At 41.5% G+C, this 14,996-nt stretch overlaps 1 protein-coding gene across 18 annotated transcripts in view; it reads left to right on the top strand.

The window, feature by feature from the left end:
• The window catches only part of CDC14B (cell division cycle 14B), a 123,767-nt gene that overhangs the window by 44,372 nt on the left and 64,399 nt on the right, over positions 1 to 14,996 (top strand). For 12 of the 18 annotated variants that reach the window (XR_005240503.2, XR_005240502.2, XR_005240501.2 and 9 more), the window contains exons 2-4: positions 8,196 to 8,286; positions 8,825 to 8,900; positions 10,923 to 11,015. Coding sequence is in view for 14 of the 18 variants with exons in the window: in XM_007969887.3 (XP_007968078.1) it covers positions 8,196 to 8,286; positions 8,825 to 8,900; positions 10,923 to 11,015 (260 nt within the window). In the remaining 4 variants the exon portion in view is untranslated. Of the gene's footprint in view, positions 1 to 6,624; positions 6,914 to 8,166; positions 8,287 to 8,824; positions 8,901 to 10,922; positions 11,016 to 14,996 lie in introns of those variants that run through there. The other 6 variants (XM_007969890.3, XM_037998695.2, XM_073021401.1 and 3 more) reach the window with 5 other exon arrangements.

The following is a 14,996-nucleotide window of genomic DNA, read 5'->3' as shown; positions in this document are numbered from 1 at the left end:
TTGCTTATTACAAGTAGATAGAAAAGCTATTGGTTTTTGTGTATTAATCTTCTGTATCCAGAAACATTGCAAAACTTTTATTATTTTATTTATTTGAGTAGTTTATCTGCCGATTCTCATCTGTTTTGTTCGGTTTTTTTTTTTTTTGAGACAGAGTCTTACTCTGTCACCCATGCTGGAGTGCAGTGGCACGATCTGGGCTCATGGCAGCCTCTGCTTGCCAGGTTCAAGCGATTCTCCTGCCTCAGCCTCCCAAGTAGCTGGGATTACAGGTGCGGGCCACCCACACCTAGCTAATTTTTTGTATTTTTAGTACAGACAGGGTTTCACCATTTTAGTAGGGCTGGTCTCGAACTCCTGACTTCAGGTGATCCACCGCCTCGGCCTCCCAAAGTGCTGAGATTACAGGCGTGAACCACTGCACCCAGCTTCTTGTCTGTATTTTTTAGATAGACAATCGCCTGCAAATAAGGACAGTTTTGATTCTTCCTTTCCAGTTTTCTCTGTTTTCCTTTTTGTATCTTGATGTCAGCTAGCACTTCCAGTTATTACATTGTTAAATAGAGGTAATGATAGTGGGAATTTTTTCTTGCTTTTTATTTTATAGGGATGCTTCTAAAGTTAAGGTATGAAGTGTGATATTTGCTGTTGCAACAATCTTTATCAGCTTAAGGAAGTTCTCTTTTAGCTCCATTGTTCAAAGACTTAATTGGAAATTAGTGTTGATTTTAATGACTTCCTTTTCTGTATTTAATGAGATAATCATGTGACTTTTTCTGTAATCTGTTCATGTTGATAGGCTTTTTTTTCTTTCTATGTTGAATAAGATTAATTTTCTTTTCATATGCTGTTGACCGTTTGTATTTCTTTTCTGAATTGAGTGTTCATAGCCTTTCCAGATTTTTTTCTCTTGGGTTGTGTTAGGGAAAAACTTGAACTGTTTTTCTGCTGTCACACCAACACAGCAATTATCAGCACAAAAGACCTCTATAATATGTGTGGATTTCTGTGGCTGACACCAGTTGGGTGTCCTCCCGTTCAGTTTTGACACCATCTACCTGGAGATAGCATCAGATCTCACAGGTTGAGGGTTCAGTCCCCAAAACTACCCCCTTCTTCCCACAAGTCACAAGTCTGGGCCTCAGCAACTTCTGACTGACTGGCTTCAAGTTGGGGTTCCCGGGATCCCCTCTTTGGGTTCAATTAATTTGCTGGAGGAATCAGGGAAACTCGCTTACTAGTTTATTATGAAGGCTATTTTAAAGGATACAGATAAACAACCACAGGAAGAGACGCACCAGGTGAGGTCTGGAAGGGTCCCAAGTGCAGGAGCTTCTGACCCCGTGGAGTTGGGGTACACCACCATCCGGGCATGTGGATGAGTTCTCACTCACCTTCCTGTCAGCCTCCATGGCTCAGCTCTCCAGAAGTCCTGTGAACCCTGTCCTTTGGGCCTTTAGTGGAGATTTCGTTGCTTGTCCATGATTGAAGGATGGGCAACTGTGCTGAAATTTGATTGGACAAAAAGGGTATAATCTACACCCAGCAAGGCCTGTCTGTTCAGATTCTTCCAGCCTCTCAGGGCAGCATGTCTTCCTCCAGGGTATGGGACGGGATGCTTTATGGAATGAGGGTCTTACAGCTCAGAATCATATTAGAGCCCTGCCTTGGGCCGGGGAAAGGAGAGCAGGAAACGGTCAGAGAGATTCTGTTTCCCAAGGCCGGCTTTCTGAGGTCCACAGCACCCAGCATATAACAAGATATTGTAACAAAAGTTATGGGAGTTGGGAGCTAGGAACTGTGGATCAAAACCAATAGGTATATAATTATAATATCACAGATGGTGATATTGCTTTGGAGAGACATTTTATCTATTGTGATAATTAACTTTTATTATAAGTGTTTTCCCCCAAGTCTCTCCTAGTTTTTCCCTTTGTGACTTGTTTTGTGTCACACTTTAAAATTCTGCGTGTTAAATTATAAAATTATTCATTGTTATGAATTACATTACTTCCAAATTAGCCAGGACAAATAAGAGGAGAAAGATGAGGATTAAAATTCATTTATCTGGAATATTTTGTATGAGTTCGTGAATAAAACTTGGGAACCAGAAGAAAAAAAAATAAAATAATTCATTATAGCCTGGGCGCGGTGGCTCACACCTGTAATCCCAGCACTTTGGGAGGCCGAGGTGGGCGGATCACGAGGTCAGGAGATTGAGATCATCCTGGCCAACATGATGAAACCCAATCTGTACTAAAAACACAAAATTAGCCGGGCGCGATGGCAGGCGCCTGTAGTCGGGAGGCTGAGGCAGGAGAATCGCTTGAACCCAGGAAGCGGAGGTTGCAGTGAGCCGAGATCGCGCCACTGCACTCCAGCCTGGCAACAGAGGGAGACTCCGTCCCCCCCAGAAAAAAAATCCATTATAATTTTATAGTTATCTGATAGCTTTTTCAAAATTATTTCATCTGTGGTGTGTTTTATAAATATGTGATATTAGCATCTCATTTTCTTTTTATACATGTAAACACCTGCCCCATATTGGATAAGGCCTTCTTTGTTACTGAATTGAAATAATCAGTTTTCTTATAAGTGTTCATATATGTCTGGGTCCAGATTGTACATTGCTGTGCTAAAATCTTATTGTTTTAGTTACTGTTGACTTATATTTGGGCAAGTCTTTGAGGCTGGGACTTAATCTTATGCTTCAGATCCAGTAGCCTGTGTTCAAATCCCAATTCTGCCACTTCCCAGCAAGCTTTGTGACCTTGTGCAGGTTAGTCACTCCACCTCCTTAGGGCTAGTTGACCCTGGTAGTACTAACCTCACAGGGTATAATGAGCTGAATACAATACGTGGCTCTGAACTCTCCATCATCTGAACTCTCCATCATCTGAACTCTCCATCATCATTGGTTATCATTGTCATTTGAGTGGGTAATGCCGTTGCTGCTGCTTTGTTAATCAGTACTTTCATGAACCTTTCTTCCTCTGCTCCCCATGTTCTTTCCTTCCCTCAAAAAACAAGCGGCTAATACAGATGACAGCCTAATGTCTGTGGTCCTGTCTCTGAGGGGCAGTCTGTGTTCCGGTGGAGCTTGTTCTCTCCTGCTCCCTAGCGTGTAAAATCTCCTTTCTGCCTGTCTGTGGTGAACTCAGCAGAGGTTGACTTCCCCCAGCTGTAGGGAAGCTGTCCATTTCTCCATTGGCTCTGCCAGGACCTGTGAAGGCCGTCCACCCAGGTCAAGGGGGAAATACAAAGTGGAGAAAGTCCACTGTGTCTCTGGGTCCACATAGGGCTCTTTAAATCTTTCCTATTAACAAGCACATACTTTATTATAATTCCCACCAACTCCTACATATTTCTCTGTTTTATGGTTAATTATCCCCAAATACCTATAGCTGTTATCCAGGAAAATGTTTTTCATTTCACATTTAACAGATATTTGCTAAAGGGAAAGGCAGTCATCCTGGAGGCCCAAAAGTCAAATCCGACCTACAGACAAATTAGGCCCAAGGATGGATTTTAAATACTTTTACTAACATTTTTAAATCATGAGATTTTGTTTCCTTCTCCCATATCATATTAGTCAAAGAAGCAGGAATGATGATGTGGTGCGACAGGGATGTATAGGCAAAAAGATGACTGCTGCTTTCTGTTTCTGACAACAGAAACATCAATGGGGGGATACATGGATTTTTAACAGGATTATAAAGTTAATCGTCAAGCTTTAAGCAAAACTTTGTAAAGAGCCCTGTTTTGGCCGGGCACAGTGACTCATGCCTATAATCCCAGCACTTTGGGAGGCCGAAGCGGGTGGATCACTTGAGGTCGGGATTTTGACACCTCTACTAAAAATTAGTTGGGAGTGGTGGCATGCGAGTGTAATCCCAGCTACTTGGGAGACTGAGGCAGGAGAATCGCTTGAGCCTGGGAGGTGGAGGTTGCAGTGAGCCAAGATTGCACTGCTGCACTCCAGCCTGGGCGACAGAGCGAGACTCCGTCAAAAAAAAAAAAGAGCCCTGTTTCTGGTTCCAGGTCCTAATAAATGACCCTCAACCCAGCACCATAGTTTCTGTAGTACTTTGTTGGTGTGTTACTCTAACGATAAAATATTGGCATTATATGGAGATAATTGCACATCAGAAATCAATGATTTTCCCCCGCCTGTAATACATAAAATACTCCTTAGGGAATTGAACTTAAGGTTTGGGCTGGGAGGGAAAATTTCTTTCCATTTCCATCTAGCTACTTTTCTAGTTTAAATTGGGTTTTTTGAAAGAAACTGGAATTTCAAGAGATAGGTAGAAACCAAAACATGTTACTAACCAGTTCCCTTGTTTAAATGCGCGCAAAGGATATTTTCCAGGTTGCCTCGTACTGTGCTCATTAGATGCTTCCTATCTTGATCAAGAGTCAGCTTTGGAAAAACACTGTTAGCCTGCAAGTTGACTTTTTAAAAGCGGTGTAATTTTGAATAGGTAATACATGCTACAGTGCAAAAGCTGTAAAAAGGCATAAATCTCTCTTAACATTCCCTATTTCTAGACACTGACTTACCAAGGCATTGATACGTTTCTTGTGGCTGCTTCCAGAGATTTGCTACCCATGATTTCATCTATAATCGTATACATGTGTATGTAGGATTTAAACTCATACATAGAGGTGGTAGTACTTAACAGTCCATCTTGGCTATCTTTAGTTTTCAGTTTTCTTTTCTTTTCTTTTTTTTTTTTTTTTTTTTCTTTTGAGACGGAATTTCGTTCTTGTTGTCCAGGCTGGAGTGCAAAAGCGTGATCTTGGCTCACTGCAACCTCCACCTCCCGAGTTCAAGCGGTTCGCCTGTCTCAGCCTCCCAAGTAGCTGGGATGACAGGCGTGCACCACCACGACTGGCTAATTTTTTGTATTTTTAGTAGAGGCGGGGTTTCACCATGTTGACCAGGCTAGGCTCGAATGCCTAACCTCAGATGATCCATCCGCCTTGGCCTCCCAAAATGCTGTGATTACGGGCGTGAGCCGCCACATCTGGCTAGTTTTCAGTTTTCAGTCTTAAACATTTCTGCCGAACTTCCCATTTGTTGGTTCCATGGAGGTGGCTCAGTTTGTATTCCTACCCACAGGCGATGTATGTGAGTGCCCTCGACCTCCCGACACACCGCAGCACCTTACCCAACTCTCTTTTTTTTGCCAGTCTGAGGAAAAAATAGTACCTCATAGTGGAACTTTGCGTTTCTTTTGTGATAACATAAAACTGAAGTTAGGTATCTTCTCGAGATGAATTTAAAATATTTTTCCAGTTTATCTCTTGATTTCGTTTATGTGTCTTTTGCTGTGAAAACTGCTTAAAAATGTGTTTATGGCTTTTAGATTTTGTATCATTTAGCAAGGTCTTCCCCAGTTGGACAGTATAAAAAAGAATTCGTGGTTTTTAAAATATATTTTAAGAAGTCTTTGATCCATCTGGAATTGTAGAATAAGATTAGGAGGTATGCAGGTTTACTTTTGAGGCAAAAGTATGTATAAAGTAACACTTTTCTATAGAAAACTTGGGAAAACACAGGAGGGAATGAAAATGAACCCCAGTCCCAGCACCTTGGTATCTGTAACAACTGGGATCATGCTTATGCTGGATTTCAATTTTTTTCACTTGAGATTAAAATACAAACACAGGTTTAGAATATATTTTATTTAATGTTTAATTTTTGTGGGTACAAGTAGGTGTATATATTTATGGGGTGCATGAGATGTTTTGATACAGGCAGGCAATGCACAATAATCGCATCATGGAGAATGGGGTATCCATCCCCTCAAGCATTTATCTTTTGTGTTACAGACACTCCAATTGTACTCTTAGTTATTTTAAAATGTACAATTAAGCTATTGTGGACTATAGTCACCCACACCCTGTTGTGCTGTGAAATGCTAGGTCTTACTCATTTGTACTGTTGTTTTTTTGTGCCCATTACCCCCACACTACCTTTCCCAGCCTCCGATAACCATCCTTCTACTCTCTATCTCTACAATCATTTTAAATGGTTGTTTAAAACGGGTGTCAACATTTCTGTTTTTTAACCATCCCAAACCGTCCCTTTAAAGGAACGCATGACCAGAGGGTTGCCTTTAAATCTTGCACAATTAAAAGAAGAGCGTTTTCTCTGAGGCAGCTGATCTCAGGAAATCTTGCACGATTTTGAAGATGCCGGTTTTCCATCAGACCCGGCCTGCTGGGTCACTTGGCGGGTCTTGGCGGAGCGAGGGTGCGCTGGGCCCTGCTCCGGGAGGGCGCACTGCAGGGGCCCGGGCCTGGCTCGGCTGCAGCACCTCCTGGCGGCAGGACTGCGGCGTGGGAGGAGCCAGGAGGCCCCGCCCCGGCCGGCGTCACCCTCGGGTCTGTCCCTGGTCTGGGACCGAGCCCTTTTGAACGAAGTCCTTTAATCGCTAAGGAGCTTTGCCAGACGCTTCCCCCGCAGGCCCGCTGGCGTCTGACCCACGTCCCCTCTGCGGGGTGTTTGGGACTCGAGCCCTGGCAGGCACAGGCCGCCCTGCGTTCCCCGCTGGGGAGGGAAGGCGGGCGGCGAAGCGGCGGGGCGGGGGACGGGGGAAGAAAGTAGGAGGTGGGGCGGGGTGCTGTCCCTCCCCGCGCCCTCGTCGCCCACCGGGCTGTTTCCAGGAGTTGGGGACTTCCGGGGTTGCGCTGTCGTGTCCGGCCCAACGGCCGCCGAGGGGTGTCGCTGCGCCCGCTGCCCGGCGCGGCCCTTTAAACTTTGTTTTTTAAACTTCGGGGGTGTGGTCGCGGCGCCTCCCCTCTCGGCGGCTGGCCGTCCTTGCCTCTGCCCCGCCTTCCAGATGCTTTGGAGTCATGAGCCGGGAGGGCGCGGGGGCCGCTCTGGTGGCCGAGGTGATCAAAGGTGAGCCGGGAGGGCGGGGGCTTCCCGGGGACGCCGGCACCCGCGCTGGGACGGGGCGGGCGGCGCTGGCCGGGAGGTGCCCCTAGTCTGGGCCCCGGCCGCCTCTGTCTCCTGCGCGTGGGTGGCCTCGGCACTTGTCCTCAGGCTCTGGGCTTCAGCGCTCATGGGCGGCTGTGACCCTTGCGTGCCTGCATCTGAGCCTAGTAGGTGAGCTGCACCTCCCCACCCGCGGGAGCGAGATCCTTGGGCTCTGTCACAGGGATCAAAGGTCCTTGTGGTTGGAAAGGATTAAGCCCTGTCACCCGTTTGAGTGTTTGTGGTTGCAAGAAATTTTAGCTGAGGAGTTTACAAGGAAATAAACGTAGCAGTTGCATGAGTTGAATTGCAGATCAAAAAAAAAAAAAAAGTTTACCATTTGGGGAAAGGGTGCCAGCTGGCTCTGCTGAAAGTATATATGTTTTAAAGGCTGTACTTGATTTTGCCACGTTGTGAGTGTATTTTCTTAGCACCACTAGTATTACTATTAGATGTTGTGGATGACTTTATTTCACCCGAGGATTTTTAGGCAAGGAATAAGGGTGGAGCCTCCTGAGCCTTACTACTTATTACCATTCTTGCTAACCTCACAGCAGCCTAACTGCTTTTATGCAACACAAGTTCATCTCAGACCCATCATGCAGAAACCTCTCATTGCTTCTGTTTTAATGGTAATTTGTCTAATTGTAAAAATACCGAAGTAGTGATTCCAAGTTAGAAAGAAGTGATCCCTGAGAACAGTTGGGGAAACATATGGTTTGTTCTATAGCTGTAAGTGATAATTTTGAAGCAATTTTGAAAGCATTCTTTCTCTTTAAGAAAAAAAAAATAGTTTCTTACTGAAATGACTTTTTAGGATGTCTTGAAAAACGTAGTGAAATTCATCTAGAAACTTACAAGGATGATGCTAGCCATCACATGCATGCTGCAATTTGCTGAAATGTCTTAATCCAGGGGAGCTAAACTTTTACAAAAATAGGTTTGTTTAGAAATCACGTCACTACATGAAAAATCACCACTTTTGAAACTTACGGTTAAAGGCAGTTTCTCTTTTAAAAATGTGCTCATTGATTATTACCCACCCAAACAGCCAGAATATTTTGTAATTACCCATTACCACTCCTACCATCTGAAACGTGCATGAAAAAAAATGAAAAATTGACTTCATCTGAAAAGAGTTGTGTCATGATATATGAAACGTTTTTTGTAACCTGCAGGAAGGAACATTGCAATTTTTCCATTTCAGATCGCCTTTGTTTTGCCATTCTCTACAGCAGACCAAAGAGTGCATCAAATGTACATTATTTCAGCATAGATAATGAACTTGAATATGAGAAGTAAGTATTGCTCTTTCAAAGATTGTAACTTTTTTTTTTTGAAGAATCTAAAGGTATGGTTATAAATGGGACAGCCTGGGAAAATTATAAATCTGTTGGTTGCTAATTACAGGATGCTTGTTTTTCACCTGTAGTAATAACATAAACCTTTAGAGGAAAAAAAAAAACCTCCCTAAATTTAAACTTTTAGATTTGCTAATCTAATATTTACACTACAATGAGATATAAATGTGTACTAAGTAAGATATTGTGGTTTTGCCCTTGGAAATATGTGTGGAAAAACAGCTTTTTAAATTTAGAAGGTATGTTCATGTTCATTGAGGTTACCTATAGGCATTGTAGCACTTGTGGTATTTTTAAATAGGCATTATTTACCAGAATAGTCTTCCACTAGTAAAACAATACCTTTAAGTTGTATTGGCCCATAACTATTTGGTATATGTTTGCTCATCTTAATTTGATCTTATAGACCCAAAAAAGGTATTTATATTCAGAGCATCTAGAATGTACATCACATTTTTATTTTTCATTTTTAAAGCTTCTACGCAGATTTTGGACCACTCAATCTGGCAATGGTTTACAGATATTGTTGCAAGATAAATAAGAAATTAAAGGTAAAGTCTTTATTTAAGATTTGACTTAAGTAATCATTGTTAGCTTGATATGGGGGACGAAAGTTAGGAAAACATCTCTTTTTAAAAAGGAAATGCTATGTTTTTCACTGCAGTGATGTTTGGGACATGCACATGTGATTTTTTGTTTTGTAAAATCATAGTGTATATATTTGTTTTCTAGAATTTTGAATGGACAGTTTAAGTTTGAGTCATTTGGTTCTAGTTTGAGTTAGTGATGCCCAAATACTTGAAAAGCCAAAGTGGGAATCAGTTAATTAAGTGAACCTCGTATTGTCTGACCTAATAGAACTGAAACCTAACAAGAGAAACTCTTCCCTTGCTCTGGCCATTGTTCTTTCTGCCTTCATTTTGATGGGGAGTGATAGCAAACTAACAAGAAAGATGAACTCATCTTACTTTCTCTCCTATTTTGAAACTCCCATGGTATTGTACTACATAATCCTTCATACATACAATTAAGGGGCATGAGAATCTAGGGCAAACAGTACATCATTAAGGCTGTATTACTGAGAGTTACAGAATTATATTTGTATTGGTTTGAACTTAGACCGCATTCATGTATGTAAAACACTGAATTGTTGGCCATGCACGGTAGGAAGTTATGTATGTACTGCTTACTAGCAGTTCCAAATCAGTCACTGTAAATTCTCAACTAGAAAATACTGCTTTTTGGGACAGGCACTTAAAAAAAACTTTAGTTGAATACAGACAGGAAATAAAATTTATTTTTAATTAGAATTTTAACATGCTTTAATTAAAAATTTATGGGTAAGGCAGATGTTTTTCCTTGACCATCAAAGCTCTATTCACTACATATTGCTACAAAGCTGGAGACTTTCTTTTTTGCCTTTCTTAAATAGGAGTATAACTATTTATGGCCTTGTGCATTTGAGTTCTCCCTCCTTTTTCCAGTTGCCAGTGGCAGATCTTTTGTTTCATGCAGGGCTAGGAAGCTAAAAATAATTCTCTCTTCCCCCAGCATTTGTTCCTTTGCTTTAATTTTGGAAAAAAAATTTTTTTCCTGTACTCAACCATCTGTGGACTTTTAGTCTTTGGGTCAACCAAAAATGTTTCAGTCCTTTTTTTCTTCTTCCTTTTCTTTTTTTTTTTTTTCTTTCCTGAGACAGAGTTTCGCTCTTGTTGCCCAGGCTGGAGTGCAATGGATCATCTGGGCTCACTGTAACTTCCACCTCCCTGGTTCAAAGGATTCTCCTGCCTCAGCCTCCTGAGTAGCTGGGATTGCAGGCGCGTGCTGCGCCACCATGCCACCATGCCCAGCTAATATTTGTATTTTTAGTAGAGATGGAGTGTCACTATGTTGGTCAGGCTAGTCTCGAACTCCTGACCTCGTGATCCGTCCGCCTCAGCCTCCCCAAGTACTGGGATTACAGGTGTGAGCCACCGCACCTGCCAGAAAAATTTTTAACATATAAATAGAAATATGTACACATCATGGATGTAGAGATCGGTAAACTTTCACAAATGGAATATACATAGGTGATCTTGATCACCAGATCAGGAGCAGTGCACTGGCGGCGCCTCACAGCAGCCCTCCATGCTGTCTTCCAGTTCCTGTCTCTGCACACGCCTCCCCTGGTTATTCACTGCCGTGGCTTATAACACTAGCCAATTCTGTATACCTTTTTATTTTAACTTAAAGGCTTTGGGGGCAGATTTCTTTAAAAACCAAACAGAAGGAAAGGTGGTCTTTTCTACCACTCTTGCTTTGTTCTTTCAGAGGCAGCCCGTGCTTTAAGCATATGTCCATTCATGTCTCCTCTCCTCTTCTCTAACTGTATGTCTATTCTCATCCCAGAATGTGCCTTTTTATGGGAAGGTATATGGTATCTGTGGGTATCAATCTTAATCTTTTCAAAGGTCTTACTAATAATGCAAATGGTTATACATTGTGGGATTTGGAATTAATCTTCATCACAAAATGAAATGGTGGAAGACTTGAAATTAAAAAGAAAATGCTAACAGCTGTTTATTTTTATGCAGTCCATTACAATGTTAAGGAAGAAAATTGTTCATTTTACTGGCTCAGATCAGAGAAAACAAGCAAATGCTGCCTTCCTGGTTGGATGCTACATGGTAAGTGTTTGTTTTCCTAATGTATCCATAAAAACACACACAACAGTGGTTCTTTACATTTGCAGTCGGAATTTTGAAATCAAGATAATGTCTTGATTTCTCTCCAGCAAGAACATGTATTGCTTTTAAAAAATTGACCAACTGGAGGAAACTGTGCTGATGTGGAAGGAGCGGGTAGATGAGAGATCTCCTGTACCTTCCACTTAGTTTTGCTGTGAACCTAAAACTGCTCGGGGAAAAAAGTCTATATTTTTTAAAAAGGTGACCAACTACTTTGGCAAAGGTTTATGTTTTATGGCACTTAAGTTTGGAAAATCGTGCTCCAAAGCATTTCTGTTCACTCGTGATCCATTTAGTGAGCTGTAAAATCATCTTACTGGGGTCAGGACCCCACTATTAATTTTCTAAACATTTTTAAGAAAATTAAAGCACATCACTTGAGTGCTTTATAAAATTTGAATCTAGGCATTTTTCCCCTAATTAAGGTCATCTCCTTTCTCATCAAAACATCTAGCAGGAGGCCACGGGATGTCAGTGTTGTCGGAAGATGGGTTATATACCGCACAGATTACATACACACGCCATCAAGTGCTCCATTTGGATCATTGGAAACGTGCTTGGAATAGCAGTATTTACATAAGAGTTGTGAATTTCATTTATTTGTAACTATGATGGAAACTATTTGTTTTCTGAAGAGTCATATTTTGTTTGGCACCCAGTGGATTCATCTGCAGGGGCCTGAAAGCTGCCATTTTTCCAGAGCCAGCTAAGAGCTCCTCCAGAGTGGTACCCCCTTGTGTTTGGTGGTAAGAAAGCTGGTCGCTCTGTTCAGTGGGGAGTGGCCAGCGGATATTTCTTCCGCCCCCACCCCACCATCAGTGGAATAGTTACTCTCTCCTAGACTTGAAAAAAAGGGTTGCTTTTGGAGCTCTTTAAGTTCTTTCTTCCCCACTTCTAGCTTGCTCCTTATCTCTGGCATGCCTTACCGGACCCTTTTAAAATTATTTTCTGGAGTACAGTTTGCTAATCTGGAATTTACAAAGACTAGTCCAAAAGTTGGTGATACTAGTTGAAATTGTACCTCAAGATTTAATAATTTTCCTTTTTATGTTTAAGGCATATCATTAACAGCAGTGATTAAGGTCTTTGTTTTGTGTTCCTATTTATGCTCACAAAAGTAGTTGAATTAAATGCTTCTGATTGGGAGGTCGAGGCAGGCAGATCACTTGAGGTCAGGGTACGAGATCAGCCTGCCCAACACGGTGAAATCTTGTCTCTACTAAAAATACAAAAATTAGCTGGGTGTGGTGGTGCACGCCTGTAGTCCCAGCTGCTCAGGAGGCTGAGGCAGGAGAATCCCTTGAATCCGGGAGTTGGAAATTGCCCTGAGCTGAGATTGTGCCACTGCACTCCAGCCTGGGTGACAGTGAGTGAGACTTTGTCTCCAAAAAAAAAAAAAAAACAAAAAGTTTCTGAGAAAACTTCAAAATTTATTATCATCCCTGAAAGTATGAAACGTAGGTTATAGATTCTGTCTATTAAAATTTGGTTTCATAAGCTTACCCAGATGTATTGGTGTTTTCCTTTCTCCCAGCCTCTCTTGGTGTTTCTTGTGCTTGCAGCAAAAGCCTGGAAAAAAAAGAAAGTTAGTAGTTGGGCAGGTGTGGTGGTGGCGCCTGTAATCCCAGCGACTCGGGAGGATGAGGCAGGAGAATTGCTTGAACGTGGGCGGCAGAGGTTGCATTGAGCTGAGATCGCACCACTGCGCTCCAGCCTGGGCAACAGAATGAGACCCCATCTCAAAAAAAAAAAGAAAAAGAAAGAAAGAAAGAGAAAGAAAGTCTATGTGTCACCCCAAGAAAGAAAGAGAGTATGGAGAGGTGGGTGTTTTAACTGGGACATTTGATCTTATTACTTGGCCAGTCAGTGGGGAGAGGAGCCTTATAGATTAAAATAAATCATGACAGCTATATAGAAAAAGGGATTCAGCCAGAATTCTTGAGATTCATAAAATATTAAAGGGAACCCTAGAGAAGGGTCCTTGTTGTGACAGAAAAAGTTCCCTCCCTTCTTTGTGTATCTTTGCCTTTACACTGCTCTAGACAAAGTCTGGATGGCTGAAGTTCCATCTAAGTGCTCCTGAGCGGAACTCCAAAGCAGAGGGGCCAGGCCAGGCTACTTCTGGGTCAGTCACTGTCTCTGGTCAGATGAGATGTCCCTGAGATGGTAGCGTCATGAGGAGCCAGGCACAGGGACTGCAGTGTGAAGAACCTCTCTGAAGGTGGCTGTGGGCGTGGTGGGAACTCAGTCAGGGTTGTCTTAAAAACAGAAACAGAACATGTGATAAGTTTATGTTTATAAATAAGAACGCACTCTTTTTAAGTCTTGTTGCTGTTGTTTTTAAACTACTAGTGAACAAACAACAACCCCTTGACGTACTTACTGAAATTTTTTTGGTGTATTTGTTTCCAGTTTTATGTTGGCCCTTGACTTTGTTTATGGTTGTATTTTGGCCCACAGAAGCTTATTTTTCTATAGTTAACATATCTTTAGGTTTAGAAATCCTTCCAGAATTTCACACCTTCAGGTTAGTATTGATTTGATTGGTTAGGGAAGTGCCAGGTAAGCAAATTTGGATCTTCACTCGCATTTATTACTCTACCCAGTGAGGAGCTAGCTTGGCAGGAGGATTATAGCTCTTGGCTGTGACAGAAGACTTTGCAGCCATAGCTGGCTGCTAAAATAGGAATTGGGAACTGTAATGTTGATAGGCAGGGAAGCAGGAGAAAAACTTCCAAGAAAAGGAAATATATTCATAGTAGAAAAGCAGTGTCAAGATAAAATATGGACACCTCAAAAGATAAAACATCAAAGCAAGTGAAGCTTTGATCTGGTTAAAATGTATTAAATCCTCTGGTTAAAGATTTGTAGAGATGAGTGATAGTTCCCTATAGATTGATCCGCATCCTTGATAACGTTTTCTGGAGTTGTCGGGAATTTTGGAGAGTGTTTGACTTGGCATGGTAATGTTAAAACAAAACCAAAAAAATCTGGAGGAGGAATCTTTAGGAAGGAAATATTCCAAATAGACTGACTGTTTATTTTTATCAGTCCTTTTTAAATTCAGGGCTTCTGAAAGGAACCGTGTTTCCGTCATGCTTGTGTATACAGAAAGACCTAATGTGGGATGGGCAGAGAGTGTGAGATAATCCTTTATGGCATGGAAATAAAGTGTTATATTTATTTTTTATCTTAAAAACAGAAGAGGTGAGGTTTCACAGATGTGTAAAACATGAATTGACGTGCCCACAGTCAGTCCTTTTGACAGACGGTCAGGCGTCACGTGTGTGTTACAAGAAGTGAGAAGAGCGAGTTGAGAACTCTTGTCTTTATTGTATTTCGAAGTACTGCTCTTCACGTGGCCCGGTAAATGACTTTCCCATTCAACTATCTGAATGGTAGACTCCTAGGTGACAAATTAGAGTGAAGCTAAAAATCTTCTGCACCACTGTAAGAGCTGAAAAATATGAAAGATGACTTGAGCTTTTGTTTGCTTATTCACAAAAAGGTAAACGTACTATATTGTTTTAAAAATAAGTTTGCTGCCCTGTTTAAGCCAGTGGCTGTGACCTAGCCAGATTGTGGGGTAATGATACTTAACCTGTCATTTCAAAGTAAAGGTGAAATTTTAAGAGGACATTTTTAAGTGCTTTTCAAAACAAATTCATAATAAAAAAGATCCTTTTGGAAAGAAAAGTTGGAAATTTTGTTTTGTTAATTTTGTTGTAAAAATGTCATACACAAAATCCATATTTGTACTCTTGAGAAATGTAGAAAAATCTTTTAAAAAGAAGCTTTTATATTTATAGAAATAGGACATGTGTACGTGTGTGTATATGTACAGATGGGTGTTGTGTATGTATATGTTTTATGTTTACATACAATTTTAAACTTTTTTATTGATACATAATTGTACATATT

Source organism: Chlorocebus sabaeus, chromosome 12 (assembly GCF_047675955.1).
Source record: "Chlorocebus sabaeus isolate Y175 chromosome 12, mChlSab1.0.hap1, whole genome shotgun sequence".
Lineage (NCBI taxonomy): Eukaryota > Metazoa > Chordata > Mammalia > Primates > Cercopithecidae > Chlorocebus > Chlorocebus sabaeus.
Note: the sequence above shows the minus strand (reverse complement) of the source record. Positions and strands in the feature narration are given on the sequence as shown.